The sequence below is a fragment of the Globicephala melas genome, chromosome 19 (genome assembly GCF_963455315.2).
Source record: "Globicephala melas chromosome 19, mGloMel1.2, whole genome shotgun sequence".
NCBI classification, from domain to species: domain Eukaryota; kingdom Metazoa; phylum Chordata; class Mammalia; order Artiodactyla; family Delphinidae; genus Globicephala; species Globicephala melas.
The window spans coordinates 838722-862804 of NC_083332.1; the positions used below are offsets into that span (position 1 = coordinate 838722).

Sequence of the window (24083 nt, forward strand, 5' to 3'; positions counted from 1 at the left end):
TTTTATTACCACTAACAGTTATATTAACTTAGTAATATACATATGTTAAAGTCCTAACGCCTAAGTGACTATTTGTAGATAGGGCCTTTAGGGAGGTAATTAAGGTTAAACGAGGTCATAAGGATGGGGCCCTAATTCATTAGTACTGGTTTCCTCATAGGAGGAGTAGACACTAGGTGTATGCCCACAGGGACAAATAAGGCCATTTGAGGACCCAGTGAGAAGATGGCCTTCCCAAGCCAAGGAGAGAGGCCTCAGGAGATACCAAACATGTTGACACTTTCCTCTCGGACTCCCAGCCTCCAGAAGTGTGAGAAAATAAATTTCTATTGTTTAAGCCAATCCTTGTATGGTACTTTGTTATGGCAGTTCTAACAGATTAACACAAACATCATTAATGTGTTCTCTTTCCCAAATAAATAGTGAGGCACAACATGCAAAGAGACAGCAGAGACAATTGGTATAATTCTAAAAATGGTACAAAACTATAAATTAGCTTTGGGAGGGAAGGGCATTTAATATGGAGTTTCCTATTTTGCTTCCACTTGTGCTGCAAACCAAAACTTAGCTCCAATTTACAAAGTCCCCAAAGAAGCCCAGTAGTGAGAGTCAGACTTTAAAACTCAGAATCACTCTTATTTCCTGCAGTGTGTTGTGGGTTACAGCTGTAATGGAGTAACAGGGTCTGACTTACCCTCTTGTTGTCATCAACTGTAAAACTACAAAATACAAGAGAATCCAACACATTCACAGCAACAGCGTTTTCCCTAGACTTTCCCATGAGACCAAAGCACCATTCTCTGGGAAAAAAGCCGTGTTCACCATTCTCATCCTGGTGAATATGCTGTCTCCTTTTACCCTGTTCTCTTCTTTTTTATCTTTTTGGATAAGTCTGATTATGAACCCACAACATGGTCTAATGAACACCTCTGCAAAGGTATTTTCAGGCTTACCAAGATTCATCCTTTTGTTATCTTTGGTAGTGACACTCAGCTTTCTGTTTTGCTTTGCCTTCTGGGCAAGGAGAACAAATATTCTAAGTGTAGCTCCTGGGCTACAAATTCTCTCTAGAACACCCTACCATTTATTTAATCAACTTTATATATTTGTAGGCTCACAATTTATATCATTTCATCTTTCAGAATATTTAGATTTGAAATCGAATAACAGTGATAATAACTGCTTCATATTACATGTAGAGTATAAAAACAGCAAAGATACTCATAATTATTCAAAACAAATTTTCTAAAATGATATCCTGTTATTCACCACAGGTCCAGGGAATTTTATGGTAATATAGAGAATATTCAATATTTAAGAGTGTAGGTTATAACAGCACTTTAAACGTTAAACTGTGTTGACACTTAAAAGATTTATTTGAATTTACAAAGCATAGTGGGGAAAATAGATGTTTCATTTGGAGAGGAAAAAAACCTGGGAATACTCTGAGTTGTAAAGTCTCATATGGAATTTATGACTGAAGGAAGATCAATGTGTTTTTCGTATAGTGTGTGATGGGAAGAGTGATGAGAAAAGAAGCAGAGGAAGCAGGTGAAGGCTTCTTTTGCCAGGTATCAGAGGATATCTCAGTGATCAGAATGATCTGAACTTTTTGTAGGGAAGATGATGAGTTTGTGAGGGATTAGTCAGGTGGGATAATAATCAGTGTTATATATGATAACAAGTGTAAGTATTCAAGTGAATTTATTAAACTATATTTTTGTATCATTTAATATTTGTTTTAATTGAAAGTTTGTGTTTGTTTGAAATAGTTCTTAGAAGTGATGAATTTATGAGTGTCCCTTGTGGTGCAGTGGTTAAGAATCCACCTGCCAATGCAGGGGACACAGGTTCAAGCCTTGGCCCAGGAAGATCCCACATACCTCAGAGCAACTAAGCCCATTTGCCACAACTAATTAGCCTGTGCTCTAGAGCTTGCAAACCACAACTACTGAAGCCCACGTGCCACAACTACTGAAGCCTGTGCACGTAGAGCCCATGCTGCACAACAAGAGAAGCTAGTGCAATGAGAAGACTGAGCACTGCAACGAAGAGTAGCTGCTGCTCGCCACAACCAGAGAAAAGCCTGCACACAGCAACGAAGACCCGATGCAGCCAAAAATAAAATAAAATAAAATAAGTAAATTTTAAAAAATAAGTGATGCATTTATGGTATTTAATAGGCATATTTTGGAAATTATGCTTTTATAAAGGCAATTTCAGAAATTACTGTGATCTATTGGCAATTGGAGGATACTTTTAAAAGTTAAATATTCTTTTCCTCTTTATTACCCAGCTTTAGTAAACCACTTGCCTTTTATTACCACTAACATATATTAACAGAATGCTTTTCATAGGTTGAAACCCTAACCTACAATGGGATTGTAGTTGGACATAGGTCATTTATAGAGGTAATTAAGGATAAGTGAGATCATAAGAGTGTGGCTGTATCCCATTAAGACTGGTTTCCTTCTGTTGACAAAAACTCAATTAACAATCAAGTTAAGAAGAAAAAAGTGAATTTTATTCAAGCCAAACTGAGGATTATCACCCAGGAGACAGACTCTCAGAATCTCTGAGATCTGTTCTGCCTTTTAGAAGTTGAAGGCACAATTATTTACATTTTTCAGACAAAGGATTGTACAAAAAAATGACATACTGACATTTTACATAAAGTTCATAGGCCAAGTAAGCATGTACAAAGCGAGCAGTGAGTCACCATGACCCCCAACAGAGTTTGGAAAGAATGCTAATCTTTTAAGAAGTTCCATTGCTAACATCAGAAGAAAGGGAAAAAAATTGATCTTTACATTCAAGAAAGCATTCCCATCTTTGAGGAGGACTAGTTAGTGTGTGCAGTGGAATAACTGAGGACGTGGAAAGGAGACGTGACCCATGAGCCCCCGCCCCCCAGCAAACTGGGGGCTGGCGAATAAGCCAGAACTGTAAACAGTCCTGAATGCTTTGAGTTCCCCCCCCCCCGGCAAATCGGGGGCCTTCGAATAAGCATTGAGTGCTTCGGGCACTGATCCATGCGATGTCCTCAGTATAATCAGAATGGTGGGAACACAAGGAAATGTCCTTGTGCTACTTCAGTATAATCAGAATGGTGGGAACACAAGGCAATGTCCTTGTGCTGCTTTTACGCTCAAGGACGAAGCACGGCATGTTTTCAAGAAAGCCCATTATTGCTTGTATAATCAATAAAAACATATGTTGCTGCTTTGGTATTTCTGGAATGTTAAGAAAACAAGCCTTAAAATGTAAACATAGGTAATGCTTAAATAAAAGCTACCACAGCAGGACAGATGGCGCTGTTTTGCCTGAGCGAGCGGCAGCCCTCTACTGCTGTGCTTCGGCACAATTCATCTCGTGTGATGAGCTTACTTTCGGCCCTGTCATAAAAACTACAACATTTGGCGCCCGAACAGGGACCTGAATGTAAGTAATCGCGTGATCGCAGGACCGAAGGGGAAATTGTCCGCTCAAGAGTAAGCGAAACCTTCGGGAGCAGTAGAGTAACTGTAATGGGGAATTCCCACTCAGTAGACTTTCAATACATTAGACTCCTGAAACAGTTATTACGGAGTTCAGGAGTGAAAGTGAAACCAGAATCTTTTGATGAATTGTTTGCGCTGGTTCGTAAACATTGTTACTGGTTTCAACCTACTGGTCATAACCAGTTAAATTTAAAAGTTTGGAAACAGGTTATGCGAGCCTTAAGAAGAGCTCATCAGCATGGAGACCCTATATGTGTCCGTGTTTGATCTCTTTGTAAATTAATTTCCCTTGTCCTGGAACCATTACAATCTGAAACTGAAAGTGAAAAGGGGGCGCGCCCTCAGCGTCCGAATTCTGCTCCCGATCATTCTGCTTTTCGTACTCTGTTTCGTAAGTCTCCTATAGAGGACCTTCCTCCGCCTCCTCCTCCCCTTGTGTCTGAGACAGGAGAGGATTTTTCAGGTTCCAGTGATGAAGGGGCTTTTTCTGATGGTGATAAAGATCGGGAGCAAGCTAGCAAACAAAATGAGATGCCACTTTCTCAACAGAATGAGATTTCTGATATACTTTCAAAGTTGAAAAATTTGATGACTGAATTGGAAGAAAATAAAAACAATGCTGCCACCCCTTCATATCAGGAGCCGTGTCCTACTATTCCTTCAGCTCCTCCTTTAGAATTAGTAGCTTATCCTGTTGGAGCCTCTCGTCAGTTTCGCTTTCCTCTAAAACCTGAATCTAATAGACTATTGTTGGAAGAAGAGATGAATAAGGAAGAAAAGCAATATTCTGAATCATTTTTTGCTTTCCCTATTGTTAGACAAGCTATGCCTGCTAATGATCAATTTCCGAATGGATATGTAAGTGTTGAGTATAACCATCATGATATAAAATTTTTTTAAATGCTAAAAGAAGCCATTAATGCGTATGGGATGCATTCTAATTATGTTCAAGGACTTTTGTCTGGGTATGCTACCGAAAACATGTTAATTCCTCATGATTGGGAAGCGATTGCCAAAACTGTTCTTGAACGTGGACAATATATGCAGTTTAAAACTTGGTGGAGAGAGGACGCTGAAAACATGACAAGGTCTAATACAGCCCATAATCCTCCAGAGCCACTTTTAGATGAATTAATAGCAGCAGGCGCATTTAGTAATCTACAAGCTCAAGCTCAATTTGATGATTTACGAATCATTCAAATACGTATGTGTTGTTTACGAGCATGGTTACGAGTGGAACCTCCTGGAAAAACAGCACAATCTTTTACTAAGTTAATGCAAAGGCCTGGTGAGCCTTACACTGATTTGTTGTCTAGACTGCGTGCAGCCATTCAAAGAGCTGTAGCACAAATAGAGGTGAAAGATTTATTATTACAATCTTTGGCCTTTGAGTATGCAAATCCTGAATGCCAGAAGGCATTGCGACCTTTACGGGCTGTAAACGTTCCACTTGAGGAGTATATAAAAGCTTGCCATGATATTGGATCTCCTACTTATCATGCCAATTTACTTGCAGCTGCCATAAATGAATAATTACAGACTCTCAGTATGTGGAATTTACAGTTAAAAATATTGAGACCGCTTTTATCCCAAATGATGGATCAGAACTGCACTCTTTATTTCTGCAAATACAACATATAATTAGACTACGTACTGCACCACTTTATATTACTCATATTCGTGCTCATACTCATTTACCCGGCCCATTGGTAGATGGAAATGATTTTATTGATACTTTAGTGGGTACCGTAGAGTTAGCTACAGCAGAACATCACAGATATCATACTAATGCCAGAGGATTGAAAAATAAATTTAATCTTACATGGAAACAAGCAAAAACTATTCTCCGTACATGCCCGCAATGTGCTGCCATTAATCAACCTTGTTTGAATATTGAAGTTAACCCTAAAGGCTTATCTGCTAATGCTATCTGGCAAATGGATGTAACTCAATATCCTGGTTTTGGAAAGTTAAAATATATTCATCATTCTGTATATACCTACTCTCATTTTTCATGGGCAACTCCATTATCTTCTGAAAAAGCTGATGCTGTAATAACTCATTTATTAGAAGCTTTTACTGTTATGGGAGTTCCCGACAGCATAAAAACTGATAATGCTTCTGCATATCACTCTCAAAAATGTCAGACTTTTTTTGCCACACATAATATACGGCATGTTACAGGTATCCCAGGAAACAGTATGGGACAAGCCGTTATTGAACGACAAAACAGCACTTTGAAAGAAATGTTTATAAAACAAAAAGGGGGAGATGAGGTACAAAGTCCTAGGAAAAGAATACATATTGCTTTATTCTTAATTTTTTCAATCATGGAGAAGATGGTTTTAGTGCAGCTGACAGACATTGGACAAAAATAAGTACACAAGAACTTAGACAGCCTGTTTCTATATTAAATGAAAATACTAACACTTGGAAACCTGCCGAGGTTCTTCGTTGGGGCCGGGGATATGCTTTTGTTTCTGCAGGAACTGAATCTTTTTGGGTGCGGGCTAAAAAGATAAAGCTTCGGGATGGCAACTAAGCGTAGCTTTGATATGACGGGAATGACGAAGGGATTTGCGGACATGGATTTGAGCAAGAGAGCATTCCGTGTGCCATTGGATCGAACAAAGAGGGCGTCTCCATTGACCTGGGGGCAAGTGAAAAAGTTTGCAGGCACTGCTGAAAATCTTGTCATTTCACAGGGTAAACCCCTCACTAGCACCAATCTTTTTGTGGCTATGTTGGCAATGTTGTCTGCACAGGTAATAAGCATATCAACCAATGAGATAAATTGTACTAACCATACTTATTGGACTTATATTCCCAACCCTCCTCTTAATATGGGGGTTACCTGGTGAGATGCCCCAATTCTTGTATATGTAAATGAGTCTGGATGGTTGTCTGGTCCTTTTGATGACAGAGGCCCTTTGAAGCCGGAAGAAGGAAGAGAATTACACGGTGGGTGTTAATGGACCTCCTATTTGTATGGGAAAGGCAGATCATTGCCTTAAAATGAATTATCAGGCATGGTTAAGTGTTGTCAAAAATGAAAACAGATATCATGGGTTATATCTTTTGAGTGCTTATAGTTTTAAAAGTTCTAATTCCACTCTTAATGAGAATGTTTCCACACCTTACTTGCCTCATGCCAGGTGCCTCTTGTGGATCGATTATCGGATTGGGTCCATTGGACACGATGCCGAGGAGAAATGGCTCGGGTTCTTGTTAATACTTCTTGGGGAAGCGTCATTGATTGGAGACATTTTGGCTCCGCCAGAGGAAAAAGGGGTCTGAAGAATTTACACTGGCATAGAGAGGATAACACTATTTATAGCAATACTATTAATTATACCATAGTATGGCATGCTGGAGGGTTTTCTCCAGGTCCTCATTTAAATGGATATCCTATCCAAAAGGACTTGTGGAAGCTTATGACAGCTTTGAAAAAGATTAATGCCTGGGTAGGACATATGGTTAACAAATCTGAAAATCATAGTTTGACTTTTCATAAAAATGTTACTTGGTATACTCGTAGTTGTGTGAAATTACCTTATATATTGTTACAGGGACCAGCTGTATGGAATGAGACTCAAGGTATTATAATGTGTAAAAATTGCTCTCTGTATACCTGCATTAACTCTAGTATATCTTTTAACATATCTACTGAAAGTTTGTATATCTTACGAGCTCGGACAGGTCTTTGGCTTCCTGTCAATCTTGGAAGGGAATGGCAAGAATCTCTTCCTATGGCTGTTTTGCAATATTTAGCTGATGCATTAAAAAGAAGTAAAAGATTTGTAGGAATGTTGATTGCAGCTGTCATGGGTATTATAGCCATAACAGCTACTGCTGCAGTAGCTGGAGTTGCTTTAGAACAATCTATTCAGACCGTTGATTATATAACTGATTGGCATAAAAATTCTGAAATGCTTTGGTCCTCTCAACGACAAATTGATTCGGAAATCCATTCGGAAATAGCAGACTTACAAGCTGTGGTTATGTTGGGAGACCAACTTGTAAATTTACAAAGACAAATGAAGCTACGTTGTGACTGGAATCAAAGTGCCTTTTGTGTCACTTCAGTTCCATATAATCAGTCTGCATTCCCCTGGGCAAAAATAAAAAAGCATTTATTACATCACAAAAATTGACAGAAGAAATTGTGAATTTACAAGGGAAAATTCAACAAACTTTTCAGAAGAGATTACAACGACTTAATTCACAAGAAGTATGGACTGGAATTATTCAAGGACTTAATAATCTAAATCCCAAGTCTAAATTACATGCTTTATTTGGTTCTACTGCAGGATTGCTAATGCTCATTATAATAATAATCATATGTTTAATTGTAGTCCGAGGACGAGTGAAAGCTACCCGCCATGCAACATCGCAACAAGCTGCCGTGTTCTCCTTGATGTTGCACAAGCTGCAAAACAAAAAGGGGGAAATGTAGTGGAATAACTGAGGACAGGGAAAGGAGACGTGACCCATGAACCCCCACCCCCCACCCCCAGCAAACTGGGGGCTGGCGAATAAGCCAGAACTTCAAGCAGTCCTGATTGCTTTGAGCCCCACCCCCGGCAAACCGGGGGCATGCGAATAAGCCAGAACTGTAAACAGTCCTGAATGCTTTGAGCTCCCCCTCCCCGGTAAACCGGGGGCCTGCGAATAAGCATTGAGTGCTTTGGGCACTGATCCATGCGATGTCCTCAGTATAATCATAATGATGGGAACACAAGGCAATGTCCTTGTGCTGCTTTTGCGCACAAGGACGAAGCACGGCATGTTTTCAAGAAAGCCCATTATTACTTGTATAATCAATAAAAACATATGTTGCTGCTTTGGTATTTCTGGAATGTTAAGAAAACAAGCCTTAAAATGTAAACATAGATAATGCTTAAATAAAAGCTACCACAGCAGGACAGACGGCGCTGTTTTGCCTGAGCGAGCGGCAGCCCTCTACTGCTGTGCTTCGGCACAATTCATCTCGTGTGATGAGTTTACTTTCGGTCCTGTCACAAGAAAAACTACAACAGTGTGTAATGCAGATGCACATTAAGGAGGCAGGGAGGCCAAAACAGAAAATTTTATGTTTAAATTTTCTTGTTCTTCCTTAAAATGTAAATTTTATTTCATCACTTATAAGAAGAAGGATAGACACCAGGAGTATGATCACAGGGAGAAAAGGCCATGTGAGGACACAGCACAAAGTGGACTACCCAAAGGCCAAAACAGAGGCCTCAGGAAAAATTAAAACTGTTGACACTTTCCTCTTAGACTTCCAGCATCCAGAGCTGCGAGAAAATAAATTTCTGTTATTTAAGCCACCCAGTCCAAACTGTTACTGAACCAGTTTCATGTGACCTACTCACAACAAGCCAAACGCTGAGACACTGTGGTTTGCAGCAGAGAAACTGTTTATTCACAAGGGAGCCAAGCAAGGAGAAGGAAGGGCAAATCTCAAATTCATCTCCCCAAAGGCAAGGGGCTAGGAATATTTATGGGATAAAGCTTGGCAGGGGTGAGGGTGGGGATTGAAGATACGGAAAAGGTGCAGTAATTGTCATTCTGCACAGGTAAAAGTAAGCTACAGACTTCTTAATGAGATACATGTTCAGAAAATGGCAGGCTTAGCATGTTCTGAGGGTGGGCTTTTGGCCCTCTGACATCAAAAACCATCTAGCTGGGGACTTCCCTTGTGACACAGTGGTTAAGAATCCGCCTGCTAAAGCAGGGGCACTGGTTTGAGCCCTAGTGTGGGGAGATCCCACATGCAGCAGAGCAACTAAGCCTGTGTGCCACAACTACTGCCTGCACTCTAGAGTCTGTGAGCCGCAACTACTGAGCCCATATGCCACAACTACTGAAGCCCATGCACCTAGAGCCCAAGCTCTGCAACAAGAGAAGCCATGGCAATGAGAAGCCCGCGCACCGCATCGAAGAGTAGCCCCCGCTCCACTCGCAGCAACTAGAGAAAGCACGTATGCAGCAACGAAGACCCAACACAGCCAAAAATAAATAAATTAATTAACTAAAAAAGAAAGTCACCTAGCCAACACTTGCATATACCCAGTTGGAGAGTCAGTGGTCTTAGCAGTTTTAACCAACTTGAGCTCAAACTGGACACAGGTGACCCCAATTTCCTAAAAAGCAACTTGGCAAAGATCTTATTGTTCAGGCTATTTGATGCTTGGGAGTACGTGCACGTTTTTGTAAAAGCAAAGTGAGGTTGATCAGTGAAGGCAGGTTACAATTTATTTTTTATTAATAGCTTATGACTACCCTTGGTTTCAATAGTATTCAAATGTTATGGCAACCCTAGCAGACTAACACAATTCTCATTCAATATTTTCTTGTCACCAAATAAATAAATGAGCTCAACACCCAAAAAAATATAGTTAGGCCTAACTATATTTACAACACCACTCCTGCCATCACAGTAAAATCGGCCATGAGAAGATTGAAGGCATTGAAGGACCAGTAGAAACAGCACCATTTGAAACGCTGCTACCCTTTAATAAATGGGTTAATTTTTGTAACAAAATTTAAATGTGTGTGTGTGTGTGTGTGTGTGTGTGTGTGTATGTAGTTAGGGGACACAATAGTTAACAATTCTAAAAAGGCCACAAAACTAAAAATTAGCTTTTATACAATTTAGGACATTTAGTTTGGCAGTTCCTATTTTACTTCCACTTCTGTTAATCCTGTTGATTTTTGTTTCCACTTCTGAAAATGACTGATAATACAAGCAAGGGAGCCGTTTTTTATGGGAACCAGCAGAGGCTGAGCTCCTGCTGGTCCGCCTGCTTCAGGGGGCTGCAAAACTAACGCTCGGGTTGAACAGTATCAACTCGCTTCGCTTCGGTCCCCAGAAGGCCCCTGGCCGAGAGGCCGCAGTTACAAACCCACGACCAATCAGGGTGAGGAGTTCCCGCGCGTGCGCATCGTGTCGGGGCGGGACTTCCGGCGTCCTCCTTTCGGCGGTCATTTTCGCTTCCTTCTGGTCGGTTCGGCCTCGGAGTGTTGTGTCAGGTTCTAGGTGACGGGACCGAGAAAGTCCGAGGGGAGGGTCTGTCCCCGCTACTCAGGGGTGCGTCTGAGGCTCGGCGACGCAGCACGGGCTGCCCTGCGCCAGGCCCGGGAGAGTGACCACCGTGCCCGCGTCTCGCCTCCTCTGTCGCAGCTCCCGGCCCCGCTCCGCCCAGGGAGTCCGATGGCGGTGGCGGCCCTGAGGGACCCGCCTGAGGTAAACACTCGTCCTCCGGCCCCTCACCGCCCTCACTGCACTAAACACTAAAGCGCCGAGTGCGGGACGCCTGCTCATGTGCCCGCAGCCCAGGTCGCGATGTCCAGGACGGTGAGGCGGCCTTGGGTGGGGCGTGGGCGAGGGTGACAGGCGGAGGGACTGGCAGGTGCAAAGGCTTGGAAGTCGGACTGAGTCAGGAGGATTCGGGAAACCTGGGGTGCATCTTATGACTGCAGTAAAGAGAGTGTGAGGTGGAATCACGCCTGGACCAGCAGAGAGAGAGGTTGTTCCTTTATTCTGAGGGACCTGGGCGTCACAGAGGGCTGTGAACGGACGAGGAACAGTGTATGTGAGGGCTTTAAAAGTTTTCAAAGAGCTGCTCAGAGAAGAGAACGAACGGATTGGAATGGGGGTGACAAAGAGAGTCCTCGTCCAAGGTCACAGGATCTGATGAGAGGCAGCATTGGTTAGTCAGTCAGCCCGAGGTCACTAGGTTCCAGGGCTGGGTGGGGATACAAGGGAGTCCTGCACACATGGAGCCCAGCCATGGTTGCCTTCCTTTTTCGCCCAGGTTCTGAAGGTTGAAGAGGCACTTATGGAACCTATGTAAGGCAGGAGAGGGTGTCCCAGTCCCTCACTGGTTCTGGGTGGCTAATACTGAAACAGAGATCAGAAGCAAGGCAGGCAGGGCTTTCCCTGGCTATGGGCTCCCTCAGAGAACTGGGATTGTACCAGATCATATTTGATTTTGTTAAGCACTCTGTGGATGCCATGCTCCAAGTACTTGGGTGAGTCCAGAGAGGTGCCTGTGATGTGGGGCAGGGAGGTGGTAGAGCTGTGGGAGTGCAACTGTGAGGTCTGAAGGTGTGAAAGAGGTTTGGTCAACTGAATGACATGCACATCAAGGGCAAGTGTGAGCTGAGGGCCCACAGGACATGGTGTTGGGGATTAAGGGTAAAGATGAGCCCATGTTTTGCTGTGTCTTGGAGGCACAATGTGGGAGACCTCAGGGGAATTACTTCGAGGGAGGGATGGGGCCCTGTAGGCCAGGCCCAGAGTTTAGATGGCGTTTATCCCCCCGGCCACCGCCTTTTGTGGCTGAGGGTTGAACACAGTGAGGAGAGATCAGGCATCACTGGCACGAGGCCTGACGTGGGGAACTCTGATGGAGGATGACCATGGAATACATGTGTGAGGAGATGAATTGTGGGTCCTCAGAGAATGTTTATGTTTCATCTATCTCATTCATGACAGGTTGGTGTGACCTTTGAGGATATTGCCCTGTACTTCTCCTGGGAGGAATGGAAGCTCCTTGATGAGGCTCAGAGACGCCTGTACCATGATGTGATGCTGGAGAACTTTGCACTTATATCTTCACTGGGTAAGAGCCTCACCCTCCCCAGTGACCTGGGCTAGGCTCTGTATCCTTCCTCACACTCTCTTCTCCAAGGTGTGCTCTGTCCTTCTCACATATGGACCTTGGGCACTGTTTGTTTCCCCAGCTTTCTGGGTAGTTGCTGTGACAGGTAGGGCTGGGTTGTTTGCACTGCCCTCTTCTCTCCCCATAGCCCCAATACAGTCTGTACTCAACCCTCGTAGGGATGGATTTGAGGTCAGCAGTCTTGCAGTTAGGCTAATACTTGCCCTTTCCCTGGTCAGGTGGTGTATCCACGTCCATGGCACTTCTGTGTCCCAGGTTTTGTTCCTTTTTATCATCTGACATTTCGTTCTGCCTCCATATGCCAGGAATTGAAGGTATTGTCATGACCATTACTTACTTGGACCATGGGCTATTTTCCAAGGCTGTCCTTCATGGTTTTACTTGTAGTGTTTAGATCTCTTTTCTTTTTTCTTTTCTCCAGCTTATTGGGGTATAATTGACAAATAATACTGTATATGTTTAAAGTGTACAGGGAGTTCCCTGGTGGTCTAGTGGTTAGGATTCAGCACTTTCACTGCCGTGGCCTGGGTTCAGTTCCTGGTAGGAGAACTGAGATCCCACAAGCCGCGCGTTGTGGCCAAAGAATAAAAAAAAAGGTAAAACGTAAAAGTAAGTACACAGTGTCATGATTATATATATACACACACACATTGTGAAATGATTACTACAATCAAGTTAATTAACACATCCAGTACCTCACATACTATATTTACATTTCCTGTGTGTGTGAGAACCCTTAAGATCTACTTTCTTAGCACATTTGAAGTATACCATACAGCATTATTAAGTATAGGCTCCATGCTGTATTAGATCCTCAGAGCTTTTTCATCTTATAACTGACCAACATCTCCCCATTTCCCCTAGACCTGAGCCCCTGGCCTTCTACTCTTTGTTGCTATGGGTTCAACTATTTTTTTTTTTCAAGATTCCATATATAAGTTTTAGCATACAGTATTTATCTTTCTCTGGCTTATTTCACTTTGCATTATGCCCTCCAGGTTCATCAGTATTGTCACAAATGCATGATTTCCTTTTTTATGGCTGAATAATACCCCACTGCATATAAATACCAGGCTTTATTTACCCACTTATCTGTAGACAGATACGGGCATATTGCAGGTTTTGTTCCAGACCACCACAGTAAAGTGAGTATCACAATAAAGCAAGTCACACAGACTTTTGGTTTCCCAGTGCATATGAATGTTATGTTTACATTGTACAGTAGCCTGTTAGTGTGCAGTAGCCTTATGTCTAAATAAACAACGTGTATAACTTAGTTAAAAAATACTTTATTGCTAAAATAATGTTAACCATCATCTGAGTTGTATCTTTTTGTTGATGGAGGTTCCTGCCTTGATTTTGACTAATCAAGGTGCTGACTGATCAAGTTACTGAAGGTTTTGGTGGCTTTGGTAATTTCTTTAAATAATATAACAATGAAGGTTGCCAAATTGATGGACTCTTCTTTCATGAATGACTTCTCTTTAGCTTGCGATGCTGTTTGATAGCATTTTAAAACACAGTAGAACTTCTTTCAAAATTGGAGTCAATCTTCTCAAACCCTACTGTTGTTGCTTTATGAACTAAGTTTATGTAATATTTTAAAGCATTTGTCATCATTTCAACAACCTGCACAACATCTTCACCAGGAGTACATTCCATCTCAAGAAACCACTTTCTTTTCTCATCCATAAGAAACAACTCTTCATCTGTTAAATTTTTCTCCTGAGATTACAGCAATTCAGCGATCTTCCAGCTCTACTTCTAATTCTCTTGCTTTTTCCACAACATCTGCAGTTACTTCCTCCACTGAAGTCCTGAACCCCTCAAAGTCATCCAGAGAGTTGGAATCAAGTTTTTCCCAACTCCTGTTAATGTTGATATTTTGACCGCTTCCCATGATTCACAGCTGTTCTTAATGGCATCTAGATTGGTGAATCCTTTCCAGAAGGTTTTCAATTTACTTTGCCCCGATCCATTAGAGGAATTACTATCTATGGCAGCTGTAGCCTTATGAAATGTATTTCTTAAGACTTGACAGTGTAAACTACTTGATCCATGGGCTACAGAATGGATGTTGTAGTAGTAGACATGAAAACAACATTAATTTTATATATCTCCATCAGAGCTCTTGGGTGACCAGCTGCATTGTCAGTGAGCAGTAATATTTTGAAAACAATCTTTTTTCAGAGCAGTAGGTCTCAACAGTAGTCTTAAAATATTCAGTAAACCATGTTATGAGGAGACGTGCTGACATCCAGGCTTTGTTGTTCCATTTATAAAATATATGCAGAGTAGATTTAGCAGAATTGTTAAGGGCCTAAGATTTTCAGAATGATAAATGAGCACTGGCTTCAACTTCTAGTCACCAGCCTCATTACCCCTAATAAGAGAGTCAGCCTGTCCTTTGAAGCTTTGAAGCCAGGCATTGACTTCTCCTCTCTAACTGTGAAAGTCCTAGATGTCATCTTCTTCCAACATAAGACTGTTTCATCTACATTAAAAATGTTTAGTGTAGCCACGTTCATTAATTATCTTAGCTAGATCATCTGGATAACTTTGGTATAGCTTCTACATCGGCACTTGCTGCTTCACCATGTGCTTTTTTTTCATCTTGTACTTTTATTTTCTGGAGACGGCGTCTTTCCTTAAATCTCATGAACCAACCTACGGTAGCTTCAGACTTTTTTTTTTTTTTTGCAGCTTCTCACCTCTCTCAGCCATCACAGAATTGGAGAGAGTTAGGGCCTGACTCCGGATTAGGCTTTGGCTTAAGGGAATGTGTGGCTGGCTTGATGTTGAATACAGATCACTAAAACTTTCTCCATATCAACAATAAGGCTATTTTGCTTTCTTATTTGTGTGTTCACTAGAGTACCACTTTTAATTTACTTCAAGAACTTTTCCTTTGTATTTATTGATACAACTTGGTTAATACTGTTTGGTCCAAGAAGCCTGGCTTTCAGCCTATCTTGGCTTTTGACTTGCCTTCCTCACTAAGCTTAATCATTTCCAGCTTTTGATTTAAAGTGAAAGATATGTGATCCTTCCTTTTACTTGAGCACTTAGAGGCTATTGTAGGGTTATTAATTAGCTTAACTTCAATATTGTTACATCTCAGGTAAGAGGGAGGCTTGGGGACAGGGAGAGAGATGGATTGGCCAGTTGGTAGAGCAGCCAGAACATGTATAATGTTTATCTATTAAGTTTCCTGTCTTATATGGATACAGTTTGTGGCACCCCAAAACAAAGATCACTGATCACAAATCACCATAACAAATGTAATAATAATGAAAAAGTTTCAAATATCGCAAAAAATACCAAAATGTGATGCACAGACACAAAGTGAGCAAATGCTGTTAGAAAACTGGTGCAAATAGGCTTGCTTGACACAGGGTTACTGGAAACCTTCAATTTGTAAAAAACTGTGTTATCTTTGAAGCAGAATAAAACAATGTATGGCTGTACTTAGGTTGTTTCTAAACCTGGGCTATTGTGAATAATGCTGACATGAACATGGGGGTGCAAATACCTCTTTGAGATATGGATTTTGTTTCCTCTGGATATACACATAGAATTGGGATTTTTGGACCATATAGTAGTCCTTTTTTCAATTTTTAAGAAATTCCATACAGTTTTCCCTAATGGCTGTACCGATTTACAGTCCTACCAACAATGTAGAAGGCTTTCCTTTTCTTCACATCCTCGCGAACACCTATCTCTTGTCTTTTTTTTTTTTTTTTTTTTTGTGGTACGCGGGCCTCTCACTGTTGTGGCCTCTCCCGTTGTGGAGCACAGACTCTGGACGAACAGGCTCAGTGGCCATGGCTCACGGGCCCAGCCACTCCGTGGCACGTGGGATCCTCCCGGACCAGGGCACGAACCCGTGTCCCCTGCATCGGCAGGTGGACTCTGAACCACTGCGCCACCAGGGAAGCCCATCTCTTGTCTTTTTGATAGTAGTATTCCAAACAGGTGTGAGGTGATACCTCATTGTGGTTTGGATTTGCATTTCCCTGATGTTAGTGATGTTGAGCACCTTTTCATGTACCTGATGACCATTTGTATGTCTTTGGATAAATATCTATTCAGGTCCTTTGCCCATTTTTAATTGGATTCTTTCATTTTTTATTGTTGAATTGTATGAGTTCTTATATTTTCTAGATATTAACCCCTTATCAGATAAACACTTTACAAGTATTTTCTCCTTTACCTTAGGTTGTGTTTTCATTTTGTTTCCCTTGTTGTTCAGGTTTTTGGCTTGATATACTCCCACTTGTTTATTTTTACTTTCATTGCTTGTGCTATTTGTGTCATCCAAAAAAATCATTGCCAACACCAGTGTAAAGGAGATTTTTCTCTGCGTTTTCTCCTAAATGTTTTACAAGTTTAGTCTTACATTTAAATTTTTTAATCCAATTCAAGTTAATTTTTGTGAATGGTGTAAGATAAGGGTCTAGTTTTCTTTTTTTTTGCATGTGGATATCCAGTGTTCCCATCACCAATTATGGAGGAGACTTTATCACTTTACTCCACAATTATGGAGTAATTGTGGAGTAATTAAGGAGACTTTATCACTTTACTCCACAATTATGGATATCCAGTGTTCCCATCACCAATTATGGAGGAGACTTTATCACTTTACTCCACAATTATGGAGGAGACTTTATCCATTGTGTGTTCTTGAGGTGCCTATCAAAGATGAGTTATATAAGTGTGCCTTTATTTCTGGGCTCTCTATTCTGTTCCATTGGTCTATGTGTCTGTTTTTATACCAGTGTCATCATGTGCTAATTACCATAGCTTTGTAATATTTTGAAATCAGGAAGTGTGATGCCTCTAGCTTTGTCCTTCTTTCTCAAGATTGCTTTGACTATTTGGGAGTTTTTGTGCTGCCATACAAATTTTAGGATTGTTTACTCTATTTCTTTGGAAAATGTCATTGGACTTTCGATATGGATTGTTTTCAGTCTGTAAGTTGCTCTTGGTAAAATTAACAGTATTCTTCCAATTTAAGAACACTGGATGTCTTTCCATTTATTTGTGTTTTCTTCAGTTTTTTCCATCGTTGTCTTATAGTTTTCAGAACACAGATATTTCATTGTTAGTTTATAGAAATGCAACTGCTTTTTGCATATTGATTTTGTATCCTGCAGCTTTACTGATATTGTTTAATAGTTCTAACAGATTTGGGTGGGAGGAGTCCCTGGGGTTTTCTATATAAGAGCATATCTTCTGCAAACACAGACAGTTTTACTTATTTTGTGATTTTGATGCCTTTTTTTTTTCTTTCTGATAACTATGTGTTCTGGCTAGGCCTTCCAGAACTGTGTTGAATAGAAATGTGGACAGTGGGCATTTTTGGCTTGTTCTGGATTTCAGAGGAAAGGCTTTTAGTTTTTAAACTTTGAGTATAATATTAGTGTGGGCTTATTGTGTATGGGTTTATCGTATTGAGATACATTCCTTCTATACCTAATTTGTTGAGAGTTTTTAACATGAAACTATCCTCAATTTGTTTAGTGCTTTTTTTGCATTTTTTGAGACATTCATATGATTTTTATCCTTCATTCTGTTAATATGGTAAGTCATGTTTTTTGACTTGTATATGAGGAACTATCATTGCATCCCAGGGATAAATCATACTTGATAATGATAATAATGTAAGATTCTTCTTCTGCAGTAAAAACATCAAGTCTTAACCACTGGATGACTGCCAGGGAGTTACCTAAATTTTTTTTTTATTATTCAATAGTGTAAGATTCTTGAACGTGCTGTTGAGTATTTATCAGGAATTTCTCATTCTATGGTCACCAAGGAGTTTGGCCCGTAATTTTCCTTTCTTGTAGTTTGCATATCTTGCTTTTGTATCAGGGTAATGCTAGCCTCAGAAATTGAGTTTTGAAATGTTTCTTCTTAAGTGTTTTGGAAGAGTTGAGGAAGGATTGACATTAATTCTTCTTAAAATCTTTGGTAGAATTCACCAGTGAATCTATCTCATCCTGGACTTTTCTTTGTTGGGAGATTTTTTTTTATTAATGATTCAGGTTCCTTACTTGTTGTTGGTCTATTCATATTTTTTATTTCTTCATGACTCATTGTTGGTAGGTTGTCTGTTTCAAAGAATTTATCCGTTTCTTCTAGTTTATCCAGTTTGTTGGTATTTAGTTGTTCATAGTAGTTTCTTATGACCTTTTTATAAGTAGCCACTTCCCCAATGGAATTTCAAATCTCTTGTGTGGAACAGCATCCCACTGACTCATTCTTAGATGTGACACATCCATTTATGATGATGTTGCCTCCTTCCTATAAAGTTAACATGTACTTCACCAGCATTTATTTGCATTCAGGTTGCTGCTGTGGAGCAGAGGATGCAGAAGCACCCTTTCAACAAAGCATTTCTATAAGCATGTCACAGGCCAGGACTCACAGGGAAGGCTCATTTTCCCAGAAGAGCCACCCCTGTAAGAAGTGTAGTCTGATCTTGAGAGGTGTTTTTCACTTGGCTGAGCATGAAGAAACACAACACAGCCAGAAAGTGTTCGGGTGTAGAATATGTATGAAACGATTTCATTTTAGTGCAAACCTCCAGAAACACCAGAAACAGCATATGGCAGAGAAATCCTTCAGAAACGCTGTAGTCAGGGCCTTGTTTGTGAAAAGCTGCAAATGCCATGTGTCAAGGAAGCCCTTTACCTGTGAGGAAGTAGGGAAAGATTTTCTGGCCACCTTGGGACATCTCCAGCAACAGATCACTCACACCAGGGAGAAGCCAAACAAGATTGCCCAGCGTGAGGCAACTTTACAAAGCAGAGAAAGTCATTACAGCTGGGGAGAATTCAAGAAAGCCTTCAGCCCGAAACATGCACTTGTTCAGAACCAGGGTGTCCACCCTGGAAGACATTGTTTTGTGTGCAGTGAATGTGGGAAGACATTCAGGTACAAATCCTCATTTGTTGTGCACCAGAGAGTGCATACTGGAGAAAGACTTCGTGTGTGTCGTGAATGTGGAAAATCTTTCAGGCGAACCTCAACCCTCAATCTGCATCGAAGAATTCATACTGCAGCAAGGCAGTACAAGTGCAGCAAATGTGGGAAATCCTTTAACCAAAACTTTGTCCTTATTTATCCCTGGAGGAGACACATTGGAGAAAATTGTTACTTGTGCAGTGAATGTGCGCAGTTTCCTAGCTGTAGATCCATCCTAATTCGACAACGGACATTTCACACTGGAGAAAGGCGTTATGAGTGTACTCAATGTGGGATATCTTTTAGACGAAAATTTTACCTCATCGTACACTGGAGGGTTCACACAGGAGAAAGGCCTTACGATTGCAGTGAGTGTGGGAACTCTTTTACCAATAGCTCGGTGCTCGTCCTACACCAGCGGGTACATAAAGGGGAAAGGCCTTTTGCTTGCAGTGAATGTGGGAAATCTTTTACCAATAGCTCGATACTCATTCTCCACCGGAGAGTTCACACAGGAAAAAGGCCTTATGAGTGCAGTGAGTGTTGGAAATCCTTTAGTCATCAATCTTACCTCACTCAACACTGGAAGGTTCATAGTGGAAAAAGGCCTTATGAATGCATTGAATGTGGGAAATCTTTTATGTCTCGCCGTGGCCTCCATTATCATCAGAGAGTTCACACTGGATCAAGGCCTTATGAATGTAGTGAATGTGGGAAGTCTTTTACCTCTCACTCTGGCCTTCGTTATCATCAGAGAGTTCACACAGGAGAAAGGCCTTATGAGTGCAGTGAGTGTGGAAAATGTTTTACCTCCAGCTCTGCCCTGTGTTATCATCAGAAGACTCATGCTGGAGATAGGCCTTATGAGTGCACTGTATGTGGGAAATGTTTTTCCTCTGGTTCCACCCTCAGTAATCATCAGAGGGTTCACACTGGAGAAAGGCCTTATGTATGCAGTCAATGTGGGAAATCTTTTTTCTCTAGTTCCAACCTCAGTAATCATCAGAGAATTCACACAGGAGAAAGGCCTTATGTGTGCAGTGAATGTGGGAAATCCTTTATCCAAAGGTGCTCCCTTCTTAAACACCAGAGAGTTCACACAGGAGAAAGGCCTTATGTGTGCAGTGAATGTGGGAAATCCTTCACCCAAAGATGTCACTTTCTTATACACCAGAGAGTTCACACTGGAGAAAGGCCTTACAAGTGCAGTGAATGTGGGAAATCCTTTTCCACTAGTTACAACCTCAGTAATCATCAGAGAATTCACACAGGAGAAAGGCCTTATTTGTGCAGTGAATGTGGGAAATCGTTTATCCAAAGATCTTACCTTCTTATACACCAGAGAGTTCACACAGGAGAAAGGCCTTATAAGTGTAATGAATGTGGAAAATCTTTTACCACTAGGAGGAACCTTCGTTATCATCAGGGAGTTCACACTGGATAAAGGCCTTATAAGTGCAGTGAATGTGGGAAGTCTTATATCTATAGTTCCATCCTCCAGGATCATCAGAGAATTCATGTAATCAAAAGGTCTTATGGGGGCTTCCCTGGTGGCTCAGTGGTTAAGAATCCGCCTGCCAATGCAGGGGACATGGGTTCAAACCCTGGTCTGGGAAGATCCCACATGCCGTGAAGCAACTAAGCCTGTGCATCACAACTCTTGAGCCTGTGTCTAGAGCCCAGGAGCCACAACTACTGAAGCCCAGATGCCTAGAGCCCGTGCTCCACAACGAAGAGTAGCCCCCACTCGCTCCAACTAGAGAAAGCCCACACCCAGCAACAAAGACCCAACTCAGCCGTAAATTTAAATAAAAGAATAATAAATAAATATTTTTTAAAAGGTCTTATGAATGCACTGTATATGGAAAATCGTTTAGAGCAAATTCTTATCTCACTGAAAACTGTAGAGTTCACAATGCAGCAAAGCCTTTATGCATGCAGTGAATGTGATAAATCTTTTTCATCTAGGTCCAGACTGTGTTATCATCAGAGTGTTACGATCAGAACAGGGTCAAGGCTTTATGAGTGCAGTGAATGTGAGAAATCTTTTATCCAAAGATGTCACCTAATACACCAGAGAGTTCACACAGGAGAAAGACTTTATCAGTGTAGTGACTGTGAGAAATCTTTTACTACTAGGTGTGGTCTATGTGATTATCTGAGAGTTCACACTGGAGAAAAGCCTTATGAGTGCAGTGAATGTGGGAAATCTTTTTCATCTAGGTCTGGTTTCCATTAACATCAGAGTTCACACAGGATCAAGGCCAAATGAGTGTAGTGAATGTGGGAAATCTTTTATTTGTAGTTCCATTCTCCATGAACATCAGAGAATTCACACTAACAAAAGGCCTTATGAATGCACTGAAAGTGGGGAGTCCTTTAGAGTAAATTCTTATCTCATTGAACACTGTAGAGGTCATACTGGAGAAAAGACTTATAAATGCAGTGAATATGGGAAGTCCTTTTCATCTAGGTCGGCCTCCATTATCATCAGAGAGTTCACACAAGATTGAGGCCATATGAGGGTAGTGAACGTGGGAAATCTTTTCCCCAGAGCTCTGCAGTCCTTCACCATCAGTGTTCACAGAGGTGAAAGGCCTCAAGTGTCTGGTGAATGTGGGTAAATCCTTTACCTCTAGTTCCACCCTTTATTCATATCAGAAAGTTCACAGGAAAAGCCCTATTTGTGCCAAGAATTTGGGAAATCCTTTCCTAAAGAACTTTCTTGGGACTTCCCTGGTGGTGCAGTGGTTGAGAGTCCACCTGCCATGCAGGGGACACGGGTTCATACCCTGGTCAGGGAAGATCCCACATGCCATGGAGATGCTAGGCCCGTGAGCCATGGCCACTGAGCTTATGCGTCCGGAGCCTGTGCTCCGCAATGGGAGAGGCCACAACAGTGAGAGGCCCGTGTACCGCAAAAAAAAAAAAAAAAAAATTCCTCATTATACATGGTAGAATTTACACTGGAGAAAGGCCTTGAACATGCAAAGAAATGTGCAATTTTCTAGTTCAGGGTAATGACGTTGGAAGAAACTGAGGAGCCACCCATCTGAATTCAATCTCATATGTCCAGTTGTCCACAGGGGGAGATGCCCCTTAAGTTTCAGTTACATGGGAAGCATGTGTGGCTATATTGCACTTTGTAATCTGTCCAGGGCTTTTCCCAGATTTATGTCACTGCCCATTTCTGTGGCCATTTTACCCCTATCACCTGGCAGGTCCACACCATGGGCATCAGTCACCAGCCCAGTGTGCTCAGGGAAACTGACCTCTGTTCTTCCAAGTGTTGGAGCAAACCAGGAATAGTAGCCCAGTCCGTTAGGGGTTGGTGTTCCCCTCTCTCTGACTACGTGTACAAAAGCCTGAAGGAATGTTGGCCCCGAGAACGTCATATGAATTCAGCTGACAATGTGCAGAGAAGGACAACATTTTCCAGGGACATGTTCTCAAATGCTCAGTTTTTCCGTCTAGGAAGTCACCAACCCAAACTGTGTGCCACACATTGTTTTGGTTTGTATAATATGAATGCTTTACTGTTTAAGACCTACTTTGTTTTTGGAGTTCTTTGTACTGCTAGAGGTTTTTTATAAGGAGATTTGGGCTCCACAGGCATTGGCCTCAGGGAGGATAGTATGATGGCAAAAACTGGCTTGCCATTTTTGGTCAAATTTGCATTAGTGCCGGTGAAGTTGTAGGAGAGAGGGCAGGGCTTTTTGGTCCTCATTTGAAGCCTGGATGCTGTGAGTTTTAGGAGACTCAGACATCACCCTCAAGAGGAGTAAGATGTGACAATCTCAAGTTCTTGGAACAGCATGAATTTTTTCCCCTGTTCACAGGGGATATCACAAGAGATGTCAGCACTGTTGAGAAGAATCTCCTCCCTTGGTTTTGCAAAGAGCATGTGTCCTGATGTCCAAAATTCCATGAGTGACAGTCACTGGTTGTAAGACTATAGGGGTCAGGTTTCTGATACAGAAACTGGGTTAGTAGGGAGCAGAGGGTACAGCAGCCAGCTCATTGGAATATGCCTCTTCTAAAAGTGCATCCACGGATGTCTTTGTGATGATGACCTATGTGCAGGATCAGCGTGTACACAAATCTCAGAACCTTCAGGCATGTTTATCTTGTGTAGCTGAGGTCATTGTCAGAGAAGACAATTGGGAAGTTTTGTGGATTTTTGTAACCTCCCTGCAATGTTTGCCTCAAGGCCGTTGCTGCACAGGCAGAAAAAAGAAAAGTAGAGGAAAGTAGTCCAGGGATGTGGCTCTTGTGAGCCAACCAACATTCCTGTTGACTGAAGTGGAAATATCCTTTATTACTCGCCAGTGTTTGCTGCCACTGAGGCAAGACTGACACCCAGAGGGCATGACAAAAAGATGGTGGAGTCATTATAGGGCTGTCAAATCTATCTTCCAAAAAAGTGGGGCAAACAGATTTTGTTTATCTTAAAGTGTTTTTTTTTAAAGTTTTATTTAGGTGTCATTTACATGTAGTAAAGTACACATATTTAAAGTGAAGTATTTGGTAAATATTGACATACACATGATACCTGTGAAAACATCATCACTGTCATGGTAATGACCATATCTGTCACCATGTATTTGCCTGATGTCCTTTTGCAGTCTCTGTGTCCCTGCCCTTTTCAGCCCTCCAAGCCCCCATTGATTTATTTTCCATTATAATAGATACCTTTATGTTTTCTATAATTTATATGATGGAATCCTTAAATGTTTACTCTCTTTTTTCTGGTTTCTTTTATATTTTATAATTATTTTGTTATATGATGTTATATTTGTTATACAGATGTTATGTAAGTAGTTCATCCCTCCCTTTTATGTTCTTTTGTGGTTCAGTACTCTTATCTTTAGATATACTGCTATTTATCCATTTACTTGTTTATGTACATTTTGGGTATTTCCAG

General features: G+C 41.3%; 1 protein-coding gene and 1 pseudogene across 1 annotated transcript in view; both read left to right on the plus strand.

Moving 5' to 3' along the window:
* LOC115848010 (zinc finger protein 256-like) overlaps nucleotides 1–20610 on the plus strand; it is a 42517-nt gene extending 21907 nt beyond the window's left edge. Inside the window, exons 2-3 of the mRNA XM_060288944.2 lie at nucleotides 12004–12130; nucleotides 18541–20610. Coding sequence (XP_060144927.1) covers nucleotides 12004–12130; nucleotides 18541–20603 — 2190 coding nt within the window. The 3' untranslated portion in view covers nucleotides 20604–20610. The remainder of the gene's footprint in view (nucleotides 1–12003; nucleotides 12131–18540) is intronic.
* Nucleotides 20611–21005: 395 nt separating this feature from the next.
* LOC138842450 (zinc finger protein 551-like) lies at nucleotides 21006–21752 on the plus strand (annotated as a pseudogene).
* The last annotated feature ends 2331 nt before the right edge of the window (nucleotides 21753–24083 follow it).